The sequence below is a fragment of the Hippopotamus amphibius genome, chromosome 1 (assembly GCF_030028045.1).
Source record: "Hippopotamus amphibius kiboko isolate mHipAmp2 chromosome 1, mHipAmp2.hap2, whole genome shotgun sequence".
Taxonomy (NCBI): Eukaryota; Metazoa; Chordata; class Mammalia; order Artiodactyla; family Hippopotamidae; genus Hippopotamus; species Hippopotamus amphibius.
This window is the reverse complement of record NC_080186.1, coordinates 2,103,422-2,123,992: the sequence shown is the minus strand read 5'-3', so window position 1 is coordinate 2,123,992 and position 20,571 is coordinate 2,103,422. Positions and strand designations below refer to the sequence as shown.

General features: G+C 60.8%; 2 protein-coding genes across 4 annotated transcripts in view; both read right to left on the bottom strand.

The window, feature by feature from the left end:
- CCDC27 (coiled-coil domain containing 27) overlaps positions 1 to 3,209 on the bottom strand; it is a 28,184-nt gene extending 24,975 nt beyond the window's left edge. The window contains exons 1-3 of the mRNA XM_057706530.1: positions 3,204 to 3,209; positions 2,569 to 2,954; positions 2,443 to 2,497 (exon numbers count right to left, since the gene is read on the bottom strand). Of these exons, the coding sequence (XP_057562513.1) occupies positions 2,443 to 2,497; positions 2,569 to 2,954; positions 3,204 to 3,209 (447 nt within the window). The remainder of the gene's footprint in view (positions 1 to 2,442; positions 2,498 to 2,568; positions 2,955 to 3,203) is intronic.
- Positions 3,210 to 10,189: 6,980 nt separating this feature from the next.
- The window catches only part of TP73 (tumor protein p73), a 70,834-nt gene continuing 60,452 nt past the window's right edge, over positions 10,190 to 20,571 (bottom strand). The window contains exons 5-14 of one of the 3 annotated variants that reach the window (XM_057750631.1): positions 20,187 to 20,373; positions 19,743 to 19,858; positions 16,552 to 16,661; positions 16,083 to 16,228; positions 15,645 to 15,724; positions 14,561 to 14,685; positions 13,948 to 14,096; positions 13,541 to 13,679; positions 13,083 to 13,176; positions 10,192 to 11,810 (exon numbers count right to left, since the gene is read on the bottom strand). In XM_057750631.1, coding sequence (XP_057606614.1) covers positions 11,472 to 11,810; positions 13,083 to 13,176; positions 13,541 to 13,679; positions 13,948 to 14,096; positions 14,561 to 14,685; positions 15,645 to 15,724; positions 16,083 to 16,228; positions 16,552 to 16,661; positions 19,743 to 19,858; positions 20,187 to 20,373 — 1,485 coding nt within the window. In that variant the 3' untranslated portion in view covers positions 10,192 to 11,471. Of the gene's footprint in view, positions 11,811 to 13,082; positions 13,177 to 13,540; positions 14,097 to 14,560; positions 14,686 to 15,644; positions 15,725 to 16,082; positions 16,229 to 16,551; positions 16,662 to 19,742; positions 19,859 to 20,186; positions 20,374 to 20,571 lie in introns of all 3 variants that reach the window. The other 2 variants (XM_057750616.1, XM_057750623.1) reach the window with 2 other exon arrangements.

Genomic DNA, 20,571 nt, shown 5'->3' with positions numbered 1-20,571 from the left:
CAACCTTTTATTCAGGAACTGCGGGCTGACAATTGCTAGTGGGAAAGAACTTTTAGGAATATTTCAGGGATCCTTGCTTAAGGCCACAGATAGCGCTCCTCCTGGAAGTGCTCCCACCCCTTGGGAATAACTTCCTGGCCCATTCCAGGGTAGCCACCTGGTAGCCAGTAATGCCCGGTAATCTTAGTAAACAAGCTGTCGTGTCCATCAACACACTGGCACCAAGACATAGACTTTCATTGTCTGGGAATTCTGTTGTAAGTGGTGCCCTCGGCTCTGGGGAAGCACTTGCAGCAACTTGAATGGAGAAAGGCGGTGGGGAGTCAGGGTCCTTAGTCAGGACCTCGTCCATTGAAATCCCGCGTGGACGCCAGCAGCGTGACAGTCATTCTGCATCTTCATGGCAGAGAGATGTTCATTTACATTTAGTTGGTTTTATGATGTTACCTTTAGTTTATAAATTAGCTTTGGTTTAGTTGTTATATAAGAGGAATCAATGCCTGGTTTTATGTTATGTAAGTTATATTTAGAATAATGTAAGTCAGTGTTGGGAATTAGTGAGATTTTTTTTTAAGTTGTCTGTGTCTTATCCAAGTTTGAGAAATACTGATAGAAATTAAGTCTGCATTTACAAACTTTGAGGTGAAGTTTTAAAAAATTTTCATTGGAATAGAGTTGATTTACAATGTTGTGTTAGTTTCAGGTGTACAACCAAGTGAATCTGTTACATATACACAAATATCCACTCTTTTTAAAAATTATTTATTTGTTTGTTTGTTTGTTTTGGCTGTGCGGGGTCTTAGTTGCGGCACATAGACTCTTAATTGTGGCACGCGTGTGGGATCTAGTTCCCCGACCAAGGATCAAACCGGGGCCCCCTGCGTTGGGAGTGCAGAGTTTTATCTACTGAACTACCGGGGAGGTCCCCTCCACTCTTTTTTAGATTCTTTTCCCATATAGGCCGTTACAGGGTACAGCATAGAGTTCCCTGTGCTGTACAGTAGATTCTTATTAGTTGTGTATTTTGTATATAGTAGTGTGTATATGTCATCCCGATCTTCCAATCTACCCTTCCCTGGCTTTGCCCCTGGTAATTATAAATTTATTTTCTACATCTGTAACTCTGTTTCTGTTTTGTAGATAAGTTCATTTGTACCCTTTTTTTAAGATTCCACGTATAAGTGATATCATATGATATTTGTCTTTCTCTGACTTACTTCACTCAGTATGACGATCTCTAGGTTCATCTATGTTGCTGCAAATGGCATTGTTCTGTTCTTTTTTTATAATTTTTGTATTTAATTTTTAAAAAACTTTTTTGGTGGGGAGGCTTTGTTGCTGTGTGCGGGCTTTCTCTAGTTGCAGTGGGCGGGGGCTACTCTTCGTTGTGGTGCACTGGCTTCTCCTTGCAATGGCTTCTCTTGTTGCAGAGCACGGGCTCCAGGTGTACAAGCTTCAGTAGTTGTAGCTCGAGGGCTGTAGAGCACAGGCTCAGTAGTTGTGGCGCATGGACTTAGTTGCTCTGCAGCATGTGGGATCTTCCCAGCCCAGGGATCGAACCCATGTCCCCTGCATTGGCAGGCAGATTCTTAACCACTGTGCCACCAGGGAAGCCCCTGTTTTGTTCTTTTTTATGGCTGAGTAATACTCCATTGTATATAGAAGTGGATGTATTTTCTCTTGCCTTGTGCTACCCTGTTAAAGCAGACTGCCTGACTTTTGTCACCAGGAATAAGGCTCTGGGTGACAGCTGCCCGGCCCAGGGTGGTCTGTGGCTGTAGCGGAAAGCAAGTTGGGGTTTCAGTCTGTGGCCTTCCACTCTCCATGCTGTAAGAGCAGGACGCCCTGCTGTCCTGCTTGCAATCTCCAGGGAAGGGCATGCTCTGCGAGAGGCTGCCCCAATTGGACGGCGAGGTCCAGCTTCAATGAAGCTGACAGGAGCAGCAGGCCTCTGGTCTGTGGATTTTACAAGTAAGAGCATCTTCCTAGCGATTTTTAAATTTTTTAAATAAAATTATGTGAAATACTCAAAGTACTTTTTAGAAAATACTAACCTGACATTTCTAAATGAGATTCTCATTTCCAGGAGTGAGATTATTATTGATTTTTTTGTTTGGATATTACTTGCTCTAAAGAGACCTGGGAGGGACTTCCCTGGCCGTCCAGTGCTTAAGACTCCGTGCTTCCACTGCAGGGGGTGCAGGTTCAATCCCTGGTCAGGGAACTAAGATCCCACATGCTGCACAGCTCAGTCAAAATAAATAAACAAATAAAGAGACCTGGGAGCAGGAGGATGTCGCGAGGAAAGAGCGCAGGCTTCTGGGGGGAGGGGTGGGGCGCGTCCAACCGCAGCCCCCCAGCTCCTGGTTGTGACTCTGAGCGAGTCGGCGGGCCTCTCGGGGCCCATTCTGTCTTCCCCAAGAGGCACAGACTGCGGGTCACCTGCGTGCTGCCGGACCGGAGTGCAGCGCGTAGCTCCTCGTTGCCAGACGCCGTGCTGGTGTAACGGGGAGACACAGAACGGCATTTGCCCCCGGAGCTCACCATCTGCGAGGGGGCGGTACCTACCCAAGTAGCAGCCAGCGTCTCATCCCGGAGACCACGCGGTGTTGGGAGCATCGCTGGTGAGAAAGACGCGGCTGGGGGTCAAGGACAGTGGCTGATGTGCTGCCGGCCGCCCCCCTGCGCCCCACGGACAGCGCTGCCAGAAGCATCAGAATGTACGTGTCTGAGAAGGTTCTGAGGGACGTGGCCCAGGGGTCAGCTGGCCAGACGCGCTTCCCAGGTAGATGGGTGGTGGGGGCAGGGCCGCCCGGCATCCGTCCTTGTCTTCCAGGCACTTTGACCCGGCGCTCCAGTTCCTCCACGAGGAGGTCTGAGATGGCCGTGCCCTGGGGGAGGATCCATCGGTCCCCGCCAGCAGCAGCCTGTACCCGGCAGCCTCTCCGGATCTCCTGAGGACGTCAGGTGGAGGATCCGCAGTGGGCCCCAGCCACCCTCCTGGGCAGAGCGCCCATGCCATGCTCCAGATGCCAGCATTTGGTCCTCCGTGTGCCCAGGTGGGATTTTCTATGACGCGGACATCGTCAGCAAGTTGCTGGGAGAACGCACTCCAGAGACAGTCTTTGCCTTGGGGGGTGCACTCTGCCCTGGTGAGAGGCCCCTGCCCAGCTGAGGGCCTGGCCTTCTCAAGACCCTCCCACCACCATCTGGGCTGCAAACTCAGCCTGGGCTGATGACCTCGTACAGGACACCCCATCCCCCACCCCCTGCCCTCCAATTTGAAGAGCAAGTAAAGTGGGACATGACGCGTGAAAACAGGTTCCAGTGCTCACAGCTGAGCCAGATGACGTCACCGAACTCCTCAGCTGTTTCCCAGAGGTGCTGTTAAAAACTGTCGTGCTGGGGCTTCCCTGGTTGCGCAGTGGTTAGGAATCCACCTGCCAGTGCAGGGGACACGGGCTCAAGCCCTGGGCTGGGAAGAGCCCACATGCCGCAGAGCAACTAAGCCCGTGCACCACAACTACTGAGCCTGCGCTCTAGAGCCCGTGAGCCACAACTATTGAGCCCATGTGCCGCAACTACTGAAGCCCACGTGCCTAGAGCCCATGCTCTGCAACAAGAGAAGCCACAACAAAGAGTAGCCCCCGCTCGCTGCAACTAGAGAAAGCCCGTGCGCAGCAACAAAGACCCAACACAGCCAATAAATACATAAATAACTTTATGGAAAAAAAAAAGGAGCCAGTCAGACCTTGGGAGGGACGGAGGGAAGGTGGGCAGAGGGCGGTCAGACGGAAAGAAGGGTCCAGGCCAGGGACTGAGGCAGCGGACGGCAGGGCGCCCTGCTGGGACTGGGGTCAGGAGGGCTGAAGGGGACACCGCGCGGTTGTGGTCGGGGGGGCCTGGCCTCTCCAGGCCTCGCTGGAAGCGTGCGTGGTGGGTGACTCCCACCCAGCTCGGGTGGTGGCTGTGTATTTGGGCCTGGACTGAAGGTGGACGCCTGCTGCCCAGCCAGCCGGCTGACTAGGTGTGCACGAGCCGCGGGTGTGGGAGGCTGGAGCCCGCCCAGGACAGCACTTCTGGGGCTCCCGGCGGGGTTGGGGGCGGGGGCGTCGCCGTGTGTCTTGATGCTGGTTCTCAGTCCCGGGAAGAGGCCCTGCTCCGCTCACCCCGAGCTGCAGCCCGTCTCTCGTCCTGCTGGAGCGAAGCCCCTGCGTCATCTGTGCCCTTGGCCTTCATCTCTCCTCCACCCTCACGGGAGCTCGTCCACCAGGGCTGCTTCCTTGGGTCCCTGCTGACCCCTGTGGCCCAGGCCAGGGCCCAGGATGGCCCCTACGCGGCCCCTCGCCCCTCCCAGAAGGATGCTGTGCACGCCTCCTGGGGCTTCCTCAGGCTTCCTCGCGACTCCGCGGGTCCTCATTCCCTGCTCTCAGCCTCCAGGCGGAAGAGTTGCGCCACTGAGTCCTGGCGACCCCACTGGGATGCTTTAGACGACTTTGCATATCGCGTGTCTAAAGAAGAATTTCGTATTAAACCATTCACCCGAATGATGGTTCATCCCAAGGCAGATGCTGAGGCTGGGTTCTCAAGCCACGCGCTGCCCCATGTCGCAGCCGTGTGTGTCTAGCGTTGGCCCATGTTGGCAACAGGCAGCTTTTGAATTCCTCCTGAGCCCCGTTGTAAACAGCGTTTGCATCTTTATCGCACGTGATGGAGATGTTGCGATGTCTGTCCTCACCAGCTCAGCTCCTGCCGGGCGGCCCCTCCCTGGGGCAGGACTGCAGCCCAGGCCCTTGCAGCTCTGTCCGTGCTGACCTGGGACAGCCACACATGGTGCTTAGGAAACACTTCTTGACTGACTGGTTCACCAGCCATAACCCCCTTTTCTCTCTCAGTTTTCCGTTTGCCGTAAAGTGGTAACCATGTTTTTAAAGAAAACTTACATGCCCTTTTGAGTATCAGAAGCTTTACAGTTTGCCTGGACTAACTTCTTTAGCATCTAAAATGTCCTTCTATCTAGATACGACCTCCTTCAAAGACGCAGATGCTGTCTGTCACCTTGGACCTCAGCACAGAAGTCTGTGATCAGAGATTGGAAATAACTCCCTTCCCCCTTCCCCTCTCAAACCAGTTGTAATTGTGAAAAATAAAGAGTTTCATTTTGTGCTCTTTTGACCCGGCTGTGTCTGTTCAGCGTGCATGCAGGAGGTGCTGTACTAGAGCAGCACCTTGTACACAGCAGGTGCTGAATAACATTTTTTTAAAAGGTACTTTTAAACTATTCTGGTAAGAACGACATTTTTCGTACTTTGATGGTTGAGATTCACTCTTTGGTCCTAATGTTTTAAGAACGTGTCTTTCTGAAGCCGATTTGTCTTCCTTCACGTTGGTTGCTGTTTCAAAGATGCGCTGGTCCTCTGGGCGTCACACACGAGCTTGTGCTGCATCACAGTGCGCGGTAGTATAGGGTGGGAACAGCCTGGAAGGTGGGGGTCATGCGTCCCCCCTCCGCGCCCCACCCCATGGAAGCTGTCACCACCTGGACTGTCCGGTTTTAACCACTTGTCCTTTCAAGTCTCCCTTGATGACGTCCCAGGTGCATGGCTCTCAGGGCCCTTTATGGGCAGATGATCAGATCCCCCCGGGCATCTCCAGCCAGGGCTCTGCCCTCTCCCTGGGCTCCCAGACCCTGGCTGGGGGCTACCAGGAGGCGTGTCAAGAGCTCTTCAGACACTTTCTCAGGACCCTTCGAGGCTGGTGACATTCCCAGGAGGAACTTGGGACTGCTGACTTTCAACAGGACTATTCAGTTACAGTCAGAGCAGTGGATGCGCTGCTTTCAAGGTGGAAGTTGCGTTGCAGTTGTCAGATTCAGGTTCAAAGTTGTTTGTTTTGAACAACCACTGGCAGTGTGTGTAGTTCAGGTACCGTGTTATAGGTGTCCCTTTAGGGTTATGTGAATGTACCCCATTGCCCAAAGTGCCGTAAAAACGTTTGAGCTCTGAAGCGTGTAACACGACAGTTACTTCCACATTCTTGGGATTGCATGAATTTCACGTGTCCTTGAAGAAAGTGGCCGGTGATGGAGACCAGATGACCCATGGGGGAGGTGTGTCAAATAGAGGTGGCGGGCCTCCCCAGTGCTGCGACCCCAGAGGCCTGTGGCCTCTGCACGTCCCCACGTCCCCAGCCAGAGGAGGAGTGCCGTGGCCCGGGTTGGGGTCTAGGTTTTCACCCCAACTCTATTTAAACACACTCTGTCCAGGGAAGAAGCTCCTGCAGTCACCTGCGAGAGCAGATGCCAGGGGCCCTTTAGGTGGCCACCAGCACACAGCAGTCCTGGTGGAGCCGGTCAGCCGTGGACCTGCGGCACCAAGCAGTCGAGGCCTCTGTGGTCAAGACAGAAGCACCATGAACTATGGTGCGGCTCGAACCCGGGACCCTGCCTGAGATCTGACGGCCATCCCCACGTACCCGGTGCTGAGACAGACGGGGCTTTGGGGACATTGTCCTTTGGAGACTGAGTATGCTTCGTTGCTGCGGTAACGGGATTGCTTAGGGCTTGAAGTCAGAGCCGGGAGACAGAGGTCAGCACTGCCGCTCGGGAGCCTGGGCCTGGTGAGTGACGGACGCCCTTCTGAGGGGTCTCTTCTGCGGAGGTCCTGGGAAGAAGGCAGGGCAGGAACGGGACCCTTTAAACTGGCCGGAAGCTGCAGCCCCCGCTCTGAGCGCCCCCTCTTCTGTGCAGTGAGCAGAGCGAAGGCTGGTTCAGTGTCTGAGGCCACAAGCCGTGTGCTCAGCGGGCTGCAGGGTCCCCTGGGCCTTATGGGGCAGCGGTAGCAGTCTTTAAAATCCAAACAACTAAAACAAACAAACAAACAAACAAACCCCAAACAGCTGGGACTTCCCTGGTGGTCCAGTGATTAAGAATCTGCCTTCCAACACAGGGGACGCGGGTTTGATCCCCGGTCCGGCAAGATCCCACATGCCTCGGAGCAACTAAGCCTGTGCACCACAACTACTGAGCCTGCACGCTGCAATGGATGATCCCACCTGCTGCAACTAAGACCCAACACAGCCCATAAATAAATTACTCAAATATTTTTAAAAAACCAAACAACTTCCTTGAATCATCTGTGAGCTTGTGCACAATATATCACGCAGCGCTATTCCTAGAAAATGAGAAAATAACAACATTGATATTAAAGCAACATTTTTAAAAAATTCTTGCCTGAATGTGGCCTTTCTCTTTGGGTGTCCTTGGGGAGAGGAGCTGATGCTGGCTCCTACGGAGGGGCCGTGGCCTCCTCCGCCTCCGGGCAGCTGCTTGGGGCAGAGTCCCCAGAGGCAGACCTGCTTTGAAACCGGGCTATTGTTGGAAAATTACATGTCAGCCTATTGGAGATGTTTTTATATATCTGAAAATAACTGTGTGTGTTTCCTGTAGCCTGCTTTAAAAAAACAGATTTTTTTTAAACAAAGATTGAAATCTCCTTGAGCTGAACGTGCTGGCATCACCGTGGTCTTCCCTCAGAGGGCGGGTCTCAAGTTCCTGTCGCGCTGTCGTGGGCGGCATCCTCTTTCTAATTGAGCTTCCCGAGTCTGTGCTGTGGATTCCTGCCACCGTGATGGGGTGGGGCTGCCTCCCCGGGAGGCGAGGGTGACAGCTCTAGGGAAAGGGCTGGGAGGTGTGTGGAGAAGCGGGGCCCAGAGCCCTGCCCAGGAAGGCGGGCCTGGCCAGGCCGGGGGGGGGGGGGGGGGGGGGGGGCGGGGGACCCCGCCACACCTCGTTCTGCCAGGTTTCAGCCCTGCGTTCAGAAAGACCCGGGCCTCCCTCGAGGTTGGATGCGTGTTGAGAGTCCTCCTTTTGCTGTGACAGGTCCCCAGTCCCTTACTCACAGGTCCGACACCCAGAAACCTGAGACCTGCGGGGACGGGATGAGACTCGGTGCCCTGGAGCCCGAGCTGGGCCCACCCCAGCTCCTGAGTTTTGCAGAGAAACGCAACCTTCGACTCAAAACCGCTGGAGGGCTGTCTACACGGACGCCCCGGAGACCTTCCTAAAGTCAGGACCCCGGCCGCTGCTCTCAGGGGGCCTGAGGTGGCCAGGCCTGGCCAGTCCCTCGAGCTTAGCCAGCTGCCCTTGGACAGAACCGGGCGTCGGTCCTCAGGTCGTCCTTGGACTCGCGTCCCCGCGGAGCGCGCGGCTCTGAGGCTCAGGGGAGGAGGGCGCCCGCGGGTGCCTCACACTCACTGAAAACACGGGGCAAACCCAGGTGGGGCCCCCGCTGGGTCTGGGGGGGGTGCGTTTGTGTCCTGTGTGCGCTCATCTTTGTATCCGAGTCAATCATAAGCGTCCGTCATCGGAATGTGTGCTTTATTATTTTACAAAACCAAAACTTCCCACCAAAACACAGCTAAAAAAATAACACGTTTTCCCAAGATGACATCCCAAGAGAAGGTAGTAATGTGGTTGGGATAGGTCCATCAATACTGCTTGAAGAAGTATCGCCTTACGCGTTAACGCCCGGGGCAGGTGTTTTTTTAAACCTTAAAGCACTGAAGCGCTTTAACCGATGACACGGAAGCAGGTGTTTGTGTCTGCGAGGCTGGGGTGTCCTAGGGGACACGGACACCATGTTCCCGGTCCCTGCGTGTTGGGGACCAGGGCCACTGAAGGTGCCACGCAAACCTGGGCGGGGCGAGCGCCCCCAGCAGGCGGAGGGGCCGGTGGGGGCGGGGCAGCTGTGCCCGGCCCGGCGGCGTCCACGAGGCCCCGCCCCCTCCTGTCTGCGGCCCTCTCGCCTCCTCACGGCTCACATCTGTATCTTCTCCGGATCTCTGAGTTTTGTGCTGCCCACCTGGGACCCGCAAGGCCACTGCTCCTGTCGCTGGGCGTGTTCCTGTGACCACGACACAGTCCCCGCCGGCTCAGTTCTCGTGGCCGCTCCTCGGTCGGCTCCAGGAGGGGAGGCCCAGGGGGCCTCCGGAGCGCATCACAGGGCGTGGGGGCAGGGAGCCTGTGCTGGGCCCTCCGGGAGGCGGCGGCTCCCCTCCCTCCGGGCGGGGGGTCCACCGCCCCGTGCCTGCATGTCGCAGCCCCCCAGGCTCCAGCAGCTCCCCGGGGCCCCGGTGGCCTCCCCACCGGCCGACAGGATGCCCGAGGAGCAGCCCAGGGAGCTCAGCCGCTTCTCGGCCGGGTCCGCGGGCCCCAGGAATCGGGGGAAGGGCCCGCGGCCCCCGAGGGGGCGTGACGGGGGGCCCCAGCCCGTGCCGCTGGAGCGGGTGCCAGACCCCACGGCGGCCGCGACCCTGGGCTAGGACCCAGCCCTCTGTGCTGTGCAGGTCGCTTGTCTGCACCGCAGGACAGTGTACTCACCCTGGGCCTCGTGAGGGGGCGAAGAGCAGAGGGAAGGCCCACCAGCCCAGCACCGCCAGGGCGCGTGTCCCCGGGGGACTGCGAGACCCCGAGAGCCGAGCCCCTCCGGGCAGTCGGGCCAAGCTGGCTCTGCTCCCTGTTCTGAGGCCCACCTGTGGGCGGGGCCCCCGGGCTCTGAGGACGCCCCAAAGGGGTCCCCAGGGAGCATGTGGTGCGGGGGAGGGGCTGTGTTACCCTAGCCGCAGGCTCCTGTGTCCGCACAAGTGCTGTTTTAAATAGGTAGAGCAGGGCTTGGCTTCCTAGGTGGCGCAGTGGTTAAGAATCCGCCTGACAATGCAGAGGTCACGGGTTTGATCCCAGCTCCAGGAAGATCCCACATGCCACGGAGCAACTAAGCCCGTGTGCCAAAAAAAAATATAGGTAGAGCCGGGCAGTGCTTATGCTCCACGTGCAGGATGGAGCCCTGGTCTGCAGGCCTCCTGCCAGCGGGCCTGGGCAGAGCCGGCTCTGGGGCTCTATCCGCTGCTGGCTGGTCTCTGGGCCACTTACGGCAGCGGACACCCCTCCCTCCGCACAGTGCCTCTGAGGAGCTGGAAATCTAACAAGGGAGTCAGCACTTGAGCACCCAGTCCTGAGAGCTCGGCTTCTGCGTGGACCTGCGTGAGGTCCGCTGCTTGGGGGTTGTTATGGCAACAGGAAAAACCCCAGTGGGCCATTGGGGTTCTGTCTGCACGGCCCCCTGGCCTGGGGGCCTTGCCGCTTCCCCATGACGTAGAGACAGGAGGGCCCAGACCACAGGACTAACCACAGGGACCCAGACAGAGCCACGGACAGACAGATGCTGGCAAAGTAGCAGGCGGAGTCTCAGCTTACGCGTTAGCCGGGAGTCCCCTCATCCCACCTGCCTGGGACAAGGGGGGGGGGGTGCCTCATCCCCTTGGCCCACGACCCTCTGTGGTCCTGTTTCCCGCCCTGAAGTTCTCTGGCTACAATGGCTCAGAAGGCTCCTTGCAGACAGAAATGGCCCCATCGGCTGGGGGTACAGATGCTGTCTCCCCCCAGCCTCCTGACTGCTTGGGGTGCCTCATAAAGGCCTGGACCCCCTCCGCCTGCTGCAAGGACAGGAGGGCCCCTCTGGCACAGAGCCCAGCCTCCCAGGGAGCTGAGTGGGGCTGTGGCCGCGGGCAGGGGGCGGGCAGGGGGCTCTGCCCTCCCACGGCTGCCTCCCATCCCGCACGTGGGAGCAAGTGACCGACGCCTGCCTGGTGTGGACCCCGCCCGGTTTGCCCTGGCCTTTCTCAGCCCATCTTGTTTATATAGAGCAAGGAGGCCAGGAATCCCGCTAGGCTGACCTGACAGGAACGTTGAGAACAAAGGTTAAAAAAAAGGCTCACCCGCCATGTAGAAAATGGCATAATTTTTACCAAACATTGACATTTTCCAGTAGTGTGGGGAGCCCGCTGTCCACATCTATGCTGAGAGGGCCGCTGGAGAGGGGGCTGAGGCCAGCGGTGTTGGCAGGGGTGCTGGCTGGAGGCCACGAACCAGGCAAGCTTCTTTGTCTCCGGGAGGGACCGTCTTTCTGACTCCAGTGAAACTCTGGTTTCTGTTTGGGGCAGGAAGTGGGAGGTGGCTGCCGTGGGCTTTGCACCAGCGGTCAGGTGTGCAAGGGGCAGACTGACCCTCAAGTCCAGCAGAGGGACCAGCCTCGGGCAGGGACATTGTCTGGAGCCTTGACCCAAAAACAGGCGTGTTTCGGTACAAGCACCGAGCCGCGCGTCGCTACCCAGAGCCAGAGACGTTGAAAAATACTTTTTGGCAGTCGGTCAGCAGAGCCCGCAGGGAGGCAAGTCAGGGAGGGTGAGCCCCCCCACCCCGAGGATGGGCCCTGGGCACACCCTCAGCGCAGCTCCGGGAGCCCCTCGCCACGGGCATCCCCCTGCCCACATCCCTTTCCCGGCAGAGCCCAGAGGTCCTGCCTCCCGGGGCAGTTGGTGACGACAAGGAAGCAGACATCCAGCGCGGCTTCCCAGGGGCTCTCGGCTCGGGCTGGGTAGCACCGGGTGGGGGGGGACAGGCCACGCCCATCCCCTCAGTTGGCCTCGCTCTCAGTGAACTCCTCTTTGATGGACTGTTTGCGGGACTTGCAGTCCGGGAGGTCGAAGCCGAAGTCGGCCCACTCGTCTGGCCCGGCGCCCCCAGCTGCGCTGCCGCGGTTGGGGATGGTGATGGTGTGGCGCACGCGGAAGTGCACGGCCTCCATGACCCGCTGCCGCTGCAGCTCCCCCGAGCCCCCGAGGGCGATGGTGGCCGTGCTGCTGCCAGAGCGGAGCAGCTGCTGGGCGCCGTAGTCGTGGCCCTGCTTCAGGTCCTGCAGGCCCCTCCAGATGGTCATCCGGTACTGGTCCGGGATCTTCAGGGCCCCCAGGTCCTGCGAGAGCAGAGGGCCTGGGTGGCAGGGTCTGCCCTCCCCCTCCCACCAGGGCCGCCGCCTGCCCCTGCAGGACCGGGAGGGAGGCGAGGAGCCCCCGCCCCAAGGGCCGCCGGTCCTGGCGCCGGGCGGTGGGTGGGGGGTGCTGGGTGGGGGCGGGGGTGGGGGGAGAGCAGACGCTGCAGGTCGAAGGAGGGGCGGTGCTGGCCCCGCCCTCTGCCTGGTGGTCTGGCCACACTGAATTCCGCCCCAGACAGGCGGCAGGAGAGGTGAGACGATGCGCGGTTGGGGTGGCTGAGGTCATGCCCGGGGCCCTGACTACAGTGAGAATGACAGATGGAGCCCCCCTCCCCTCACACTGGCCCTGGAGGACACCTCCCTCCCAGCCTCAGGGCGGGGCCCCGCCCAAGGGCAGAGCAGACCCTCAGGCTCCTGTCGCCCTCCCCCTGCCCCGCCCCGCCAAGCACGTGCATCCGCTGGTGAGGCAGGGTTAACAGGCACGGAGCTGGCCCAGCAGGGCCACCAGGGAAGCGCTGGGGAGGGCATTAGTGGACATTCAACAAGGCCACTTCTGAGCCACTGGCCCCAGCTCCCTCTAGCAAACCCGCATCCCTCTGCTGCGCATGCGGCTGCAGGGGCCCCTGACCCGAGCCGGCGGCAGAGCAGGGGCCGTGGAGGCTCCAGGCCACGGAGCTCGAGCCCCGGGGATCCGCCGCCAGCTGTGTCTGCCGGGCTCTGACTACCAGTCATTACACTCAAGATGATGCCAGGCTACAGTGCCCTTGCTGGGACCCCTCTTTAACCCAAAGACAAGCCCTGGCGGTGCGGTCGGGGGTCAGGATGCCAAGGGTGGGGCGCTTCTACCCTGCACACTCTGGACCGGACATTCAGTTGCCGTGGGTGCACGGCAGGCGGACTGGGCCTGCTTCTCCCCGTGCAAATGGCGCTGAACTAGACCAACCCCAGGACCCTCCTGGCCTTCACTACTGCAACCCTTCAGGCCCTGGAGACAGCCCGTCCCCCTGAATCAAAGGCAGCCGGGCCACAGGAGAGGAGACTCAAGTCCAAACGGCTGCATGAAGCCGGATGTGAGCACTTAGATTGGGCTGCCCTTGGGAAGAAGGGTTTTCCAAGTTCCCCAGAGCCCCTCCCACGGGGAGGACAGGACACGGAGGGACTGCCCAGCACCGGGGGAGGCTCCCTGCCGTGCGGACAGGGCCCTGCGCTGGTCTGGGGGTGGGCTCCCTGCGCCTGCCCTGCCGGGAAGGTTACCTCTATCGTTAGGTTCTGCAGGTGGTACATGTTCTGTAACCCCTGGGAGGTGAAATACTCGATGCAGTTTGGACATCCCAATCCTGTTAAAAAACTGCAGAGAGGATTGGGGAAGTAAAGCAGCATTAACGTCTAAGAACCTGGCTGCGCGGCCCGTCTGGGTGGGGCCTGGCCGCCCCACAGGTCTCCCCTGCCCACCGGTGGCCATGGCATCGGGGCGAGCTCACCGGGCTGCAGCCTCCAAGGAACCCTGGCATTTCCGCTCGCCCTAGAGCACCTCCTGGATGCTCACTCCCGACACCCCTCTGCCCCTGTCTGTTCTCCCGAAGGCACAGCGGTTGCAGCACAGCTTTGCAGGCAGCAGGCCGAGGCCGCCCCCAGGCTGGGGGCCAGGGGAGCCGGAGCCCCCAGGGCTGAGGTTAGTAGGTTAGTAGCAGCTCCCGGAGCGGCCCACGTACCTGACCAGGCTGGGGTCGGCGTGGTAGGGGGGTGGTGGGGTACAGTGGGACCCCGAGACCATGGACTGGGAGCTGGGGCCGCCATTCATCTCGCCGTTCGCCGGCAGGGCGTGGCTGTGGTTGCTGAGGATCCCAGGGCCTGGGCAGGAGGCAGGTGGGACGGTGAGAGGGGGCGGGGCCGGGCATCCCGGACTGTGCGGGGGAGGTGCGTAAGGCTCGGCCCTCCAGGGAACGGGAGCGGAAGGAGCGGACCCTCCGTGTCCGTGCCTGCGGCTCCTGGGCCAGGGCTGCAGGAGGGGCCTGCCGTCGAGAATGCCGAGTGGTCCTGAGCTGGGCAGGAGTGTCTAGCGCCAGGCCCGCCCTGTGGGCCTCCCCACCTCCCCGGCCACACTGCCCGAGCCACTCACCCATGGGCCCCAGGTTGGGCCCGGGCGCCGAGCCATGCGGGGGAGGCTGGCCCACCAGCTGGTTGACCGAGGGCAGCTTGTTGCCGGCCGCGTGTGCTTTGCTCATGGGCGAGAGGACGGGCCCGTAGGACGGAGGCTGCAGGTGGCCCCTGCCGGGAAGGGCAGCTCGGGTCAGTCAGAAGCACGGGCCGCGGCCCCTCCACCAGAGCCCCCTGCTGCAGGGGCCTGGAGACCCCATCCCTCGGGGCGCTGAGGTGTCACCGCGCCTCCTCCTCGCCGGGCCTGCCTGCCTGACGGTGGCCATGCTCGGCCACGGCCTGCTGGCGGGCAGGACCCGGGCAGTGGGTGGCAGGGGCTGGGCGCGGCTCAGGCCACTGGAATCGGCCAATTCTTGGCGGGGCGGCGCCCCTCGGACCACCCCCTCCTTGCCTTCGCTCAGTAGCCATTTGGGCTGAGATGCCACCGTTCAGGGAAGGCTTCCCGGAAGAGGTGGCGCCAAGCGCTGCCTGGTGCTGCTGGCGTCTTCCCTGCCAGGTAGCCCAGCCGCACCCTCCCCCGCAGGCAGCGGGGCAGGACAGGGCAGGCGGGAGGCGGGGAGGAGTGCTGCACTCACGGCCTCTGCAGGAGCTGCTGCTGCTGCTGCCGGTAGGAGTCCACCAGCTGCTGGGGCACCAGCTCCATCAGCTCCAGACTCTCCTTGACCTTCATCAGGATCTCAAAGTTCTCCCGGCCCCGCACCTGAGCACAGAGAGGGGACCCTCTGCCCAGCCGCATGTGGACACCGCCCGGCCCCAGACCCCTGGCGCAGCGAAGCGCCTCTCTTTTCTCTCCTTTCTCAGGGCTCCCCAGCCCCCGGCCGGCCGCGAGTCCCCTGCCCCTGATTTCTTTTCCCTGGAAGTGAGTCTGAACTGCTCTACGTCTGCATCTTTATTCTTGCCCTGTCACTGGGTTCATCAGTATCTTGATTTTTAGATTCCATATGTATGAGTTAGCATTCGGTATTTGTTCTCCTCTTTCTGGCTTACTTCGCTCTGTATGACCGACTCCAGGTCTATCCACCTCATTACAAATCACTCAATTTCATTTTCCTGGTGCACGAACCACGCCCACCCTTTCCTACCCCTGAGCCTTCGTCACACTGTCTCCCTCCCCCTTTCCAGAGCTCAGCACACTTGGGGTGCCGGGGTGGGGGGCACTGGACAAATAAGGGGCCTTTAGAACAAGGAACTCATTCTTGATGGACTCAAAAACACGGCACGCTCACATCACGGAGACCAGTCCTAGCAGAGCAGCTGAGGAGTTATCTGAGCTGGAGCGGCTGTACCACAGGCAGCCTATACACTCAGTTCGGTGATGTGGCTGGGACCTGCCAGGCTGTGGGAGCGTGGGATTCCTGGCGCATGTGCTCCCCCGTGGGGGTGGGGGGGCCTGCGTCGCCTGCACGCTGTGTCACTGCATCTACAGCGAGACCCCCTGCGCTGGGAACTGCGCCAGGCAGTCGCTGACTCGGTGGACCCGCTGTCCCCATGGCTGGTCTGGCTCTCGGGGAGCTGGTTCTCTCCCTTCTGGGCCCTGCAGCCCGCAGAGCTCGGGGTGCCAGCTCTCGCACGTGCTGGGCTGCACCTGGCAGCCGGGGGGGCCCCGGGCCCCCACCCCCCGCTGCCCCAGCCTGGGCTCCGCACATGCAGGACACTCACATGGATGTAGTACGTCTCCTCGTCCCCATGCCGCCTCTTCTTCACGTTGGTAGGGATGGCAGGGGGGCTCTGCTTGAAGGCTGGCAGTGGGCGGGGTGGGGGGGCTTCGTGAGCAGGCAGGGAGAAGGGGCCACGCACAGGTGAGCCAAGCCGACCCCACCACCCTGCGTGAGCCGGCTTCCCGAGGCGCCCCTGGTGGACAGGGCTGGAGACCAGTCACCCGCGGGGGATGGGCCAACCCGGGCGGCCACCCGCGCTGGACAGAGTGGACCGGGGAAGCCACGTGGGTGGGGCTGGCTCTGTCCCCTGGACACAGGCTCGGGCGTTTCCCCCTGAGCCCGAGCCCCGAGGCAGGTCCAGCTGCATCCTGAGGGGGGCCTGGCTCTGACCTTCCCGGGCTCCTCCGCCCCCGCGCCCCCCCCCACCCCGGCCCCTCACCGCGCTTGCTGGCGGCCCCGCTCCTGGCGGCGGCGCTCTCGCTCAGGGCCTGCTGCTCGCGGCAATGGTCTTCATCCGCTTTGCGGTCCCGGCCGGGACACGCACAGATGCGGCCCTCGAAGGACCGGCGGCCCAGCACCTGTCCGCTGTCCAGGAGCACAGCCGGGACCGTGAGCTTTGGGGGTCCACCCTCGCTGCCCACCTCGACCCCACAGGACTGGCCTTGATGGGCCAAGGGCTCAGGGCTGAGTGCCCGGCTGCTCTGGGACACCAGGTCCTCCACCTCCCTCCCAAGGCAGCTCCTGCCCCTGCAGTCCCTGCAGCCCTGCCCGGCACACGGCCTGCAGGGCCCCTCCCCAGACACCGCCTCGGCCAGCACCTCTCCTTGGTCCTGGCCTCCCTGGCTCCCAGGCAAGACCCCCAGCCGACTGGCGGATTCCCTGCCCCCCCCCGCATCCGGCAGACTCACTCCCGGGTCTCCAGGGTGATGATGATGAGGATGGGCCGCCGGTTCATGCCCCCCACACAGCTGCTGTTGCACATGAAGTTGTACAGGATGGTGGTGAACTCTGTCCCCACCTGCGCACAGCGGAGGCAGGAGAGGCTGTGGTGTCAGCACATGGGCCCCAACCCACGGGGGCAGGGGTGCTCCAGGGCTTCCAAGCACCTGTCCCTCGCATCTCTGGGTAGGCAAGTGGGTGCTGGGCCCTGTGGTCCTCTGCCATCTATCTGCCTATCCACCATCCTTCCATTCCCCACCCACTCATCCATCTATCCACCTACCATCCATCCAACCACCCACATCTATCTATCTATCCATCCATCCATCCATCCAACCATCCATCCATCCATCATCCATCCAACCATCCATCCATCATCCATCCATCCACCATCCATTCCCCATCCATCCATCCATCCATCCCCCAGCCATCCATCCATCCATTCCCCATCCACCCACCCATCCATCCATCCATCCACCCACCCATCTATCCATCCATCCATTCATCCACCATCCATCCATCCACCATCCACCATCCATCCCCCATCCATCCATCCATCCATCCACCATCCACCATCCATCCCCCATCCATCCATCCATCCATCCCCCACCCATCCATCCATCCATCCATCGATCCATCCATCCACCATCCATCCCCCAGCCATCCATCCATCCATCCATCCCCCATCCATTCATCCTTCCACCCATGCATCCATCCATGCATCCATCCACCCACCCATCCATTCATCCACCCACCCATTCACCCATCCACCCACCCATTCATCCATCCATCCAACCATCCCCCATCCATCCATCCATCCATCATCCATCCATCCACCATCCATTCCCCATCCATCCATCCATCCATCCATCCCCCAGCCATCCATCCATCCATTCCCCAACCATTCATCCATCCATCCATCCATCCACCCACCCATCTATCCATCCATCCATCCATCCACCATCCATCCATCCATCCATCCATCCATCCATCCATCCATCCACCATCCACCCCCCATCCATCCATCCATCCATCCCCCACCCATCCATCCATCCATCCATCCCCCATCCATTCATCCTTCCACCCATGCATCCATCCATGCATCCATCCACCCACCCATCCATTCATCCACCCACCCATCTATCCATCCATCCATCCATCCACCATCCATCCATCCATCCATCCATCCATCCATCCATCCACCATCCACCCCCCATCCATCCATCCATCCATCCCCCACCCATCCATCCATCCATCCATCCCCCATCCATTCATCCTTCCACCCATGCATCCATCCATGCATCCATCCACCCACCCATCCATTCATCCACCCACCCATTCACCCATCCACCCACCCATTCATCCATCCATCCAACCATCCCCCATCCATCCACCCATCCATCCATCCATCATCCATCCATCCATGCATCCATCCATCCACCCACCCATCCATTCATCCACCCACCCATTCATCCATCCACCCACCCATTCATCCATCCATCCATTCATCCATCCATCCACCCATCCATCCATCCATCCATCATCCATCCATCCATCCATCCACCCACCCATTCATCCATCCACCCATCCATCCATCCATCATCCATCCATCCATGCAGCCACCCATCCATCCATCCATCACCCATCCATCCATCCACCATCCATCCATCCGTCCATCCACCCATCTATCCATCCATCACCCATCCATCCATCCACCATCCATCCATCCGTCCATCTACCCATCCATCCATCCCCCAGCCATCCATCCATCCTTCCATCCATGCATCCATCCATCCACCCATTCATCCACCCACCCACCCATCCATCCATCCACCCACCCATCCATCCATCCCCCATCCATCCATCCACGCAGTCCACCGAGTGCCATGTACTGTGCTGGCTCTGGGAACCGAGAGAGCCGTGGTCTGGTTGCCCTAACCACCTCCCCTGGCACAGGCTGGAGGTTGGCCCTGGAGGCTGGTGTGCACAGGCACGCGCATAGCTCTCTGTGGGCACAGGTGTGTGTTCTGCATGCTGTGGGCTCTCCTGGGCAGAGGGTGCAGGGCACAGCGCTGGCAAAGGGAGGGACCAGGGCCATTCAAGTGGGTTCCCGGCACATACAATTGTCCCAGGGAGGTTGTGGAGACACGAGATGTGAACCTAGGACTTGTGACCCCTGGGCATCCTGGGACCACAAAATGGGCAGCTGTCATGGTCTCCCTGGTTCAGGATGATATAAAGCCCATTACTGGCTTGGGAAACTTGGCCTTTCACAAAACTGTGGCCCGCGGCAGCCACCAGGGGGCAGGAGAGACCGGCTTTCCTGGCGCGTCCTGGAGGCGCGCGTGGGGCTGGGGGAGTGAAGGCAGGTGGCAACCCCTCCCCAGGCCCTGGTCCCGCTGACATACGGCTGTTCTTAGGGAGCCATAGGGGGGTCCTGGGGGACCTGGGGGCCAGGTACAGTGATGGGGCCTGGAGAGAGGGCACCTGGAGGACTGGTGGGGGGGGGGGGTCCGAGATCCTGCTAGAGGAAGGGTGGGGGGCTGTCACCCGCCCACCCAGGGAAGCACGGCCCACGAGGCCCAGAGCTGGGACCTGCCCTCCACCTGCGTCCTGGCACCCCCATCCCGCCGTCACCCCTCAGCACCTCCACCAAACCCCCTTCTCCCCACACTTCTCTCCGCCCCAGCCCAGCCCTCACATCGGCCCCAGAACCTTCTGCTGCTTTCAGGTCAAAGTCAGACCCCCTAGGGTCTCTCGGCCTCCGCACACCTCTTGCAGCACCAACCCCCAGCCTCCCCCACCCCCGGGCCCTGCAGCGCTGTGCCCTTGACCGCAGGCCTCTCCTCTTCCCCTCAGCCCCCCGTTCCGCCGGGGCTAACTCCTCCTGACCTCAGCGGGGACGGAAGGGCCGGGCTGAGGCTCGGGGTCAGCGGGCCCACTCCACCCCCCGCTCTGTGGAGTTGGGGGTACGGATGCCCAGAGAGGCCGAGACGACCCCCCCGCCGCCCCCCAGCCGGGCAGTGTGGGTGGTCAGAGCACCGCCTACAGGCAGGGGAGGGGTGCGGGAGGAGCTGCACAGCTTGGACTCAATTCTGGGGGCTTGGAAGTGACCTGAGGGGTCTCTGCTCCGAAGCCCCACCCCCGCCTGGCCCCCTACCTGCGGGGGCTCGTAGGGCACCATGACGCTCTGTCTGCCGGTGACGGGGTCGTCCACGTACTGCGAGAGGTTGTTGCCCTCCACGCGGATGAGGTGGCTGGCGGGGGCAGACTGTCCTGCCGAGAGGGGATGCGCTTCAGAGAGGTGCCAGCTGGGGTCTGCACCCCCGTGCCGGGCGCATCGCCGCAGACTGGGGCCCCCCAGTGGGACTCGGGCTGGCCGGCCGCCCTTGTGCCCCTGGCTCAGGAGCCCTGCTCCCGGCTCACCTGTGGGTGCCGGCGCCCAAGGCCCCAGCAGAGCTGGCAGGACACAGGGCTGCTGGGCGCACCCGTCGGCCCCTCCCATCGGACCTGCTGCCTCCAGGGAGGAGGCCCCGGGCCGGCCCTCCCCTTCCCGGCTGGGGCCCTGGCCGCTGGGCACAGGAGGGGAGGCGGGGACACTCACCTTCGTTGAAGTCCCGCCCGAGCTCGTGGTTGGGACAGCGCTTCACGACCTCGGTCACGTGCTCCGCCTTCTTATAGACGGGCATGGCGCGGATGGCGGTGCCCGGGGGCGGCGGGCTGGACACCTTGATCTGGATGGGGCACGTCTTGGCAATTTGGCAGTAGAGCTTCTTTAGCAGCGGAGAGTACTGCGGGGGTGGGGACAGGACCAATGAGGCTGGCCATCCCCCACTGTGCCCCCTGCCAGGAATCCCTGCCCCCAGCTCTCTGATGACGGCCACCACCAGGATCCTGACCCTCGCTGAGCGCCTCTGGGCAGGCTTCCCTCAAAGAGCCTCTTCCCGGCACCCACCCAGTGGTGTCTGGCTGGTTCAGTGAGAGCAGCT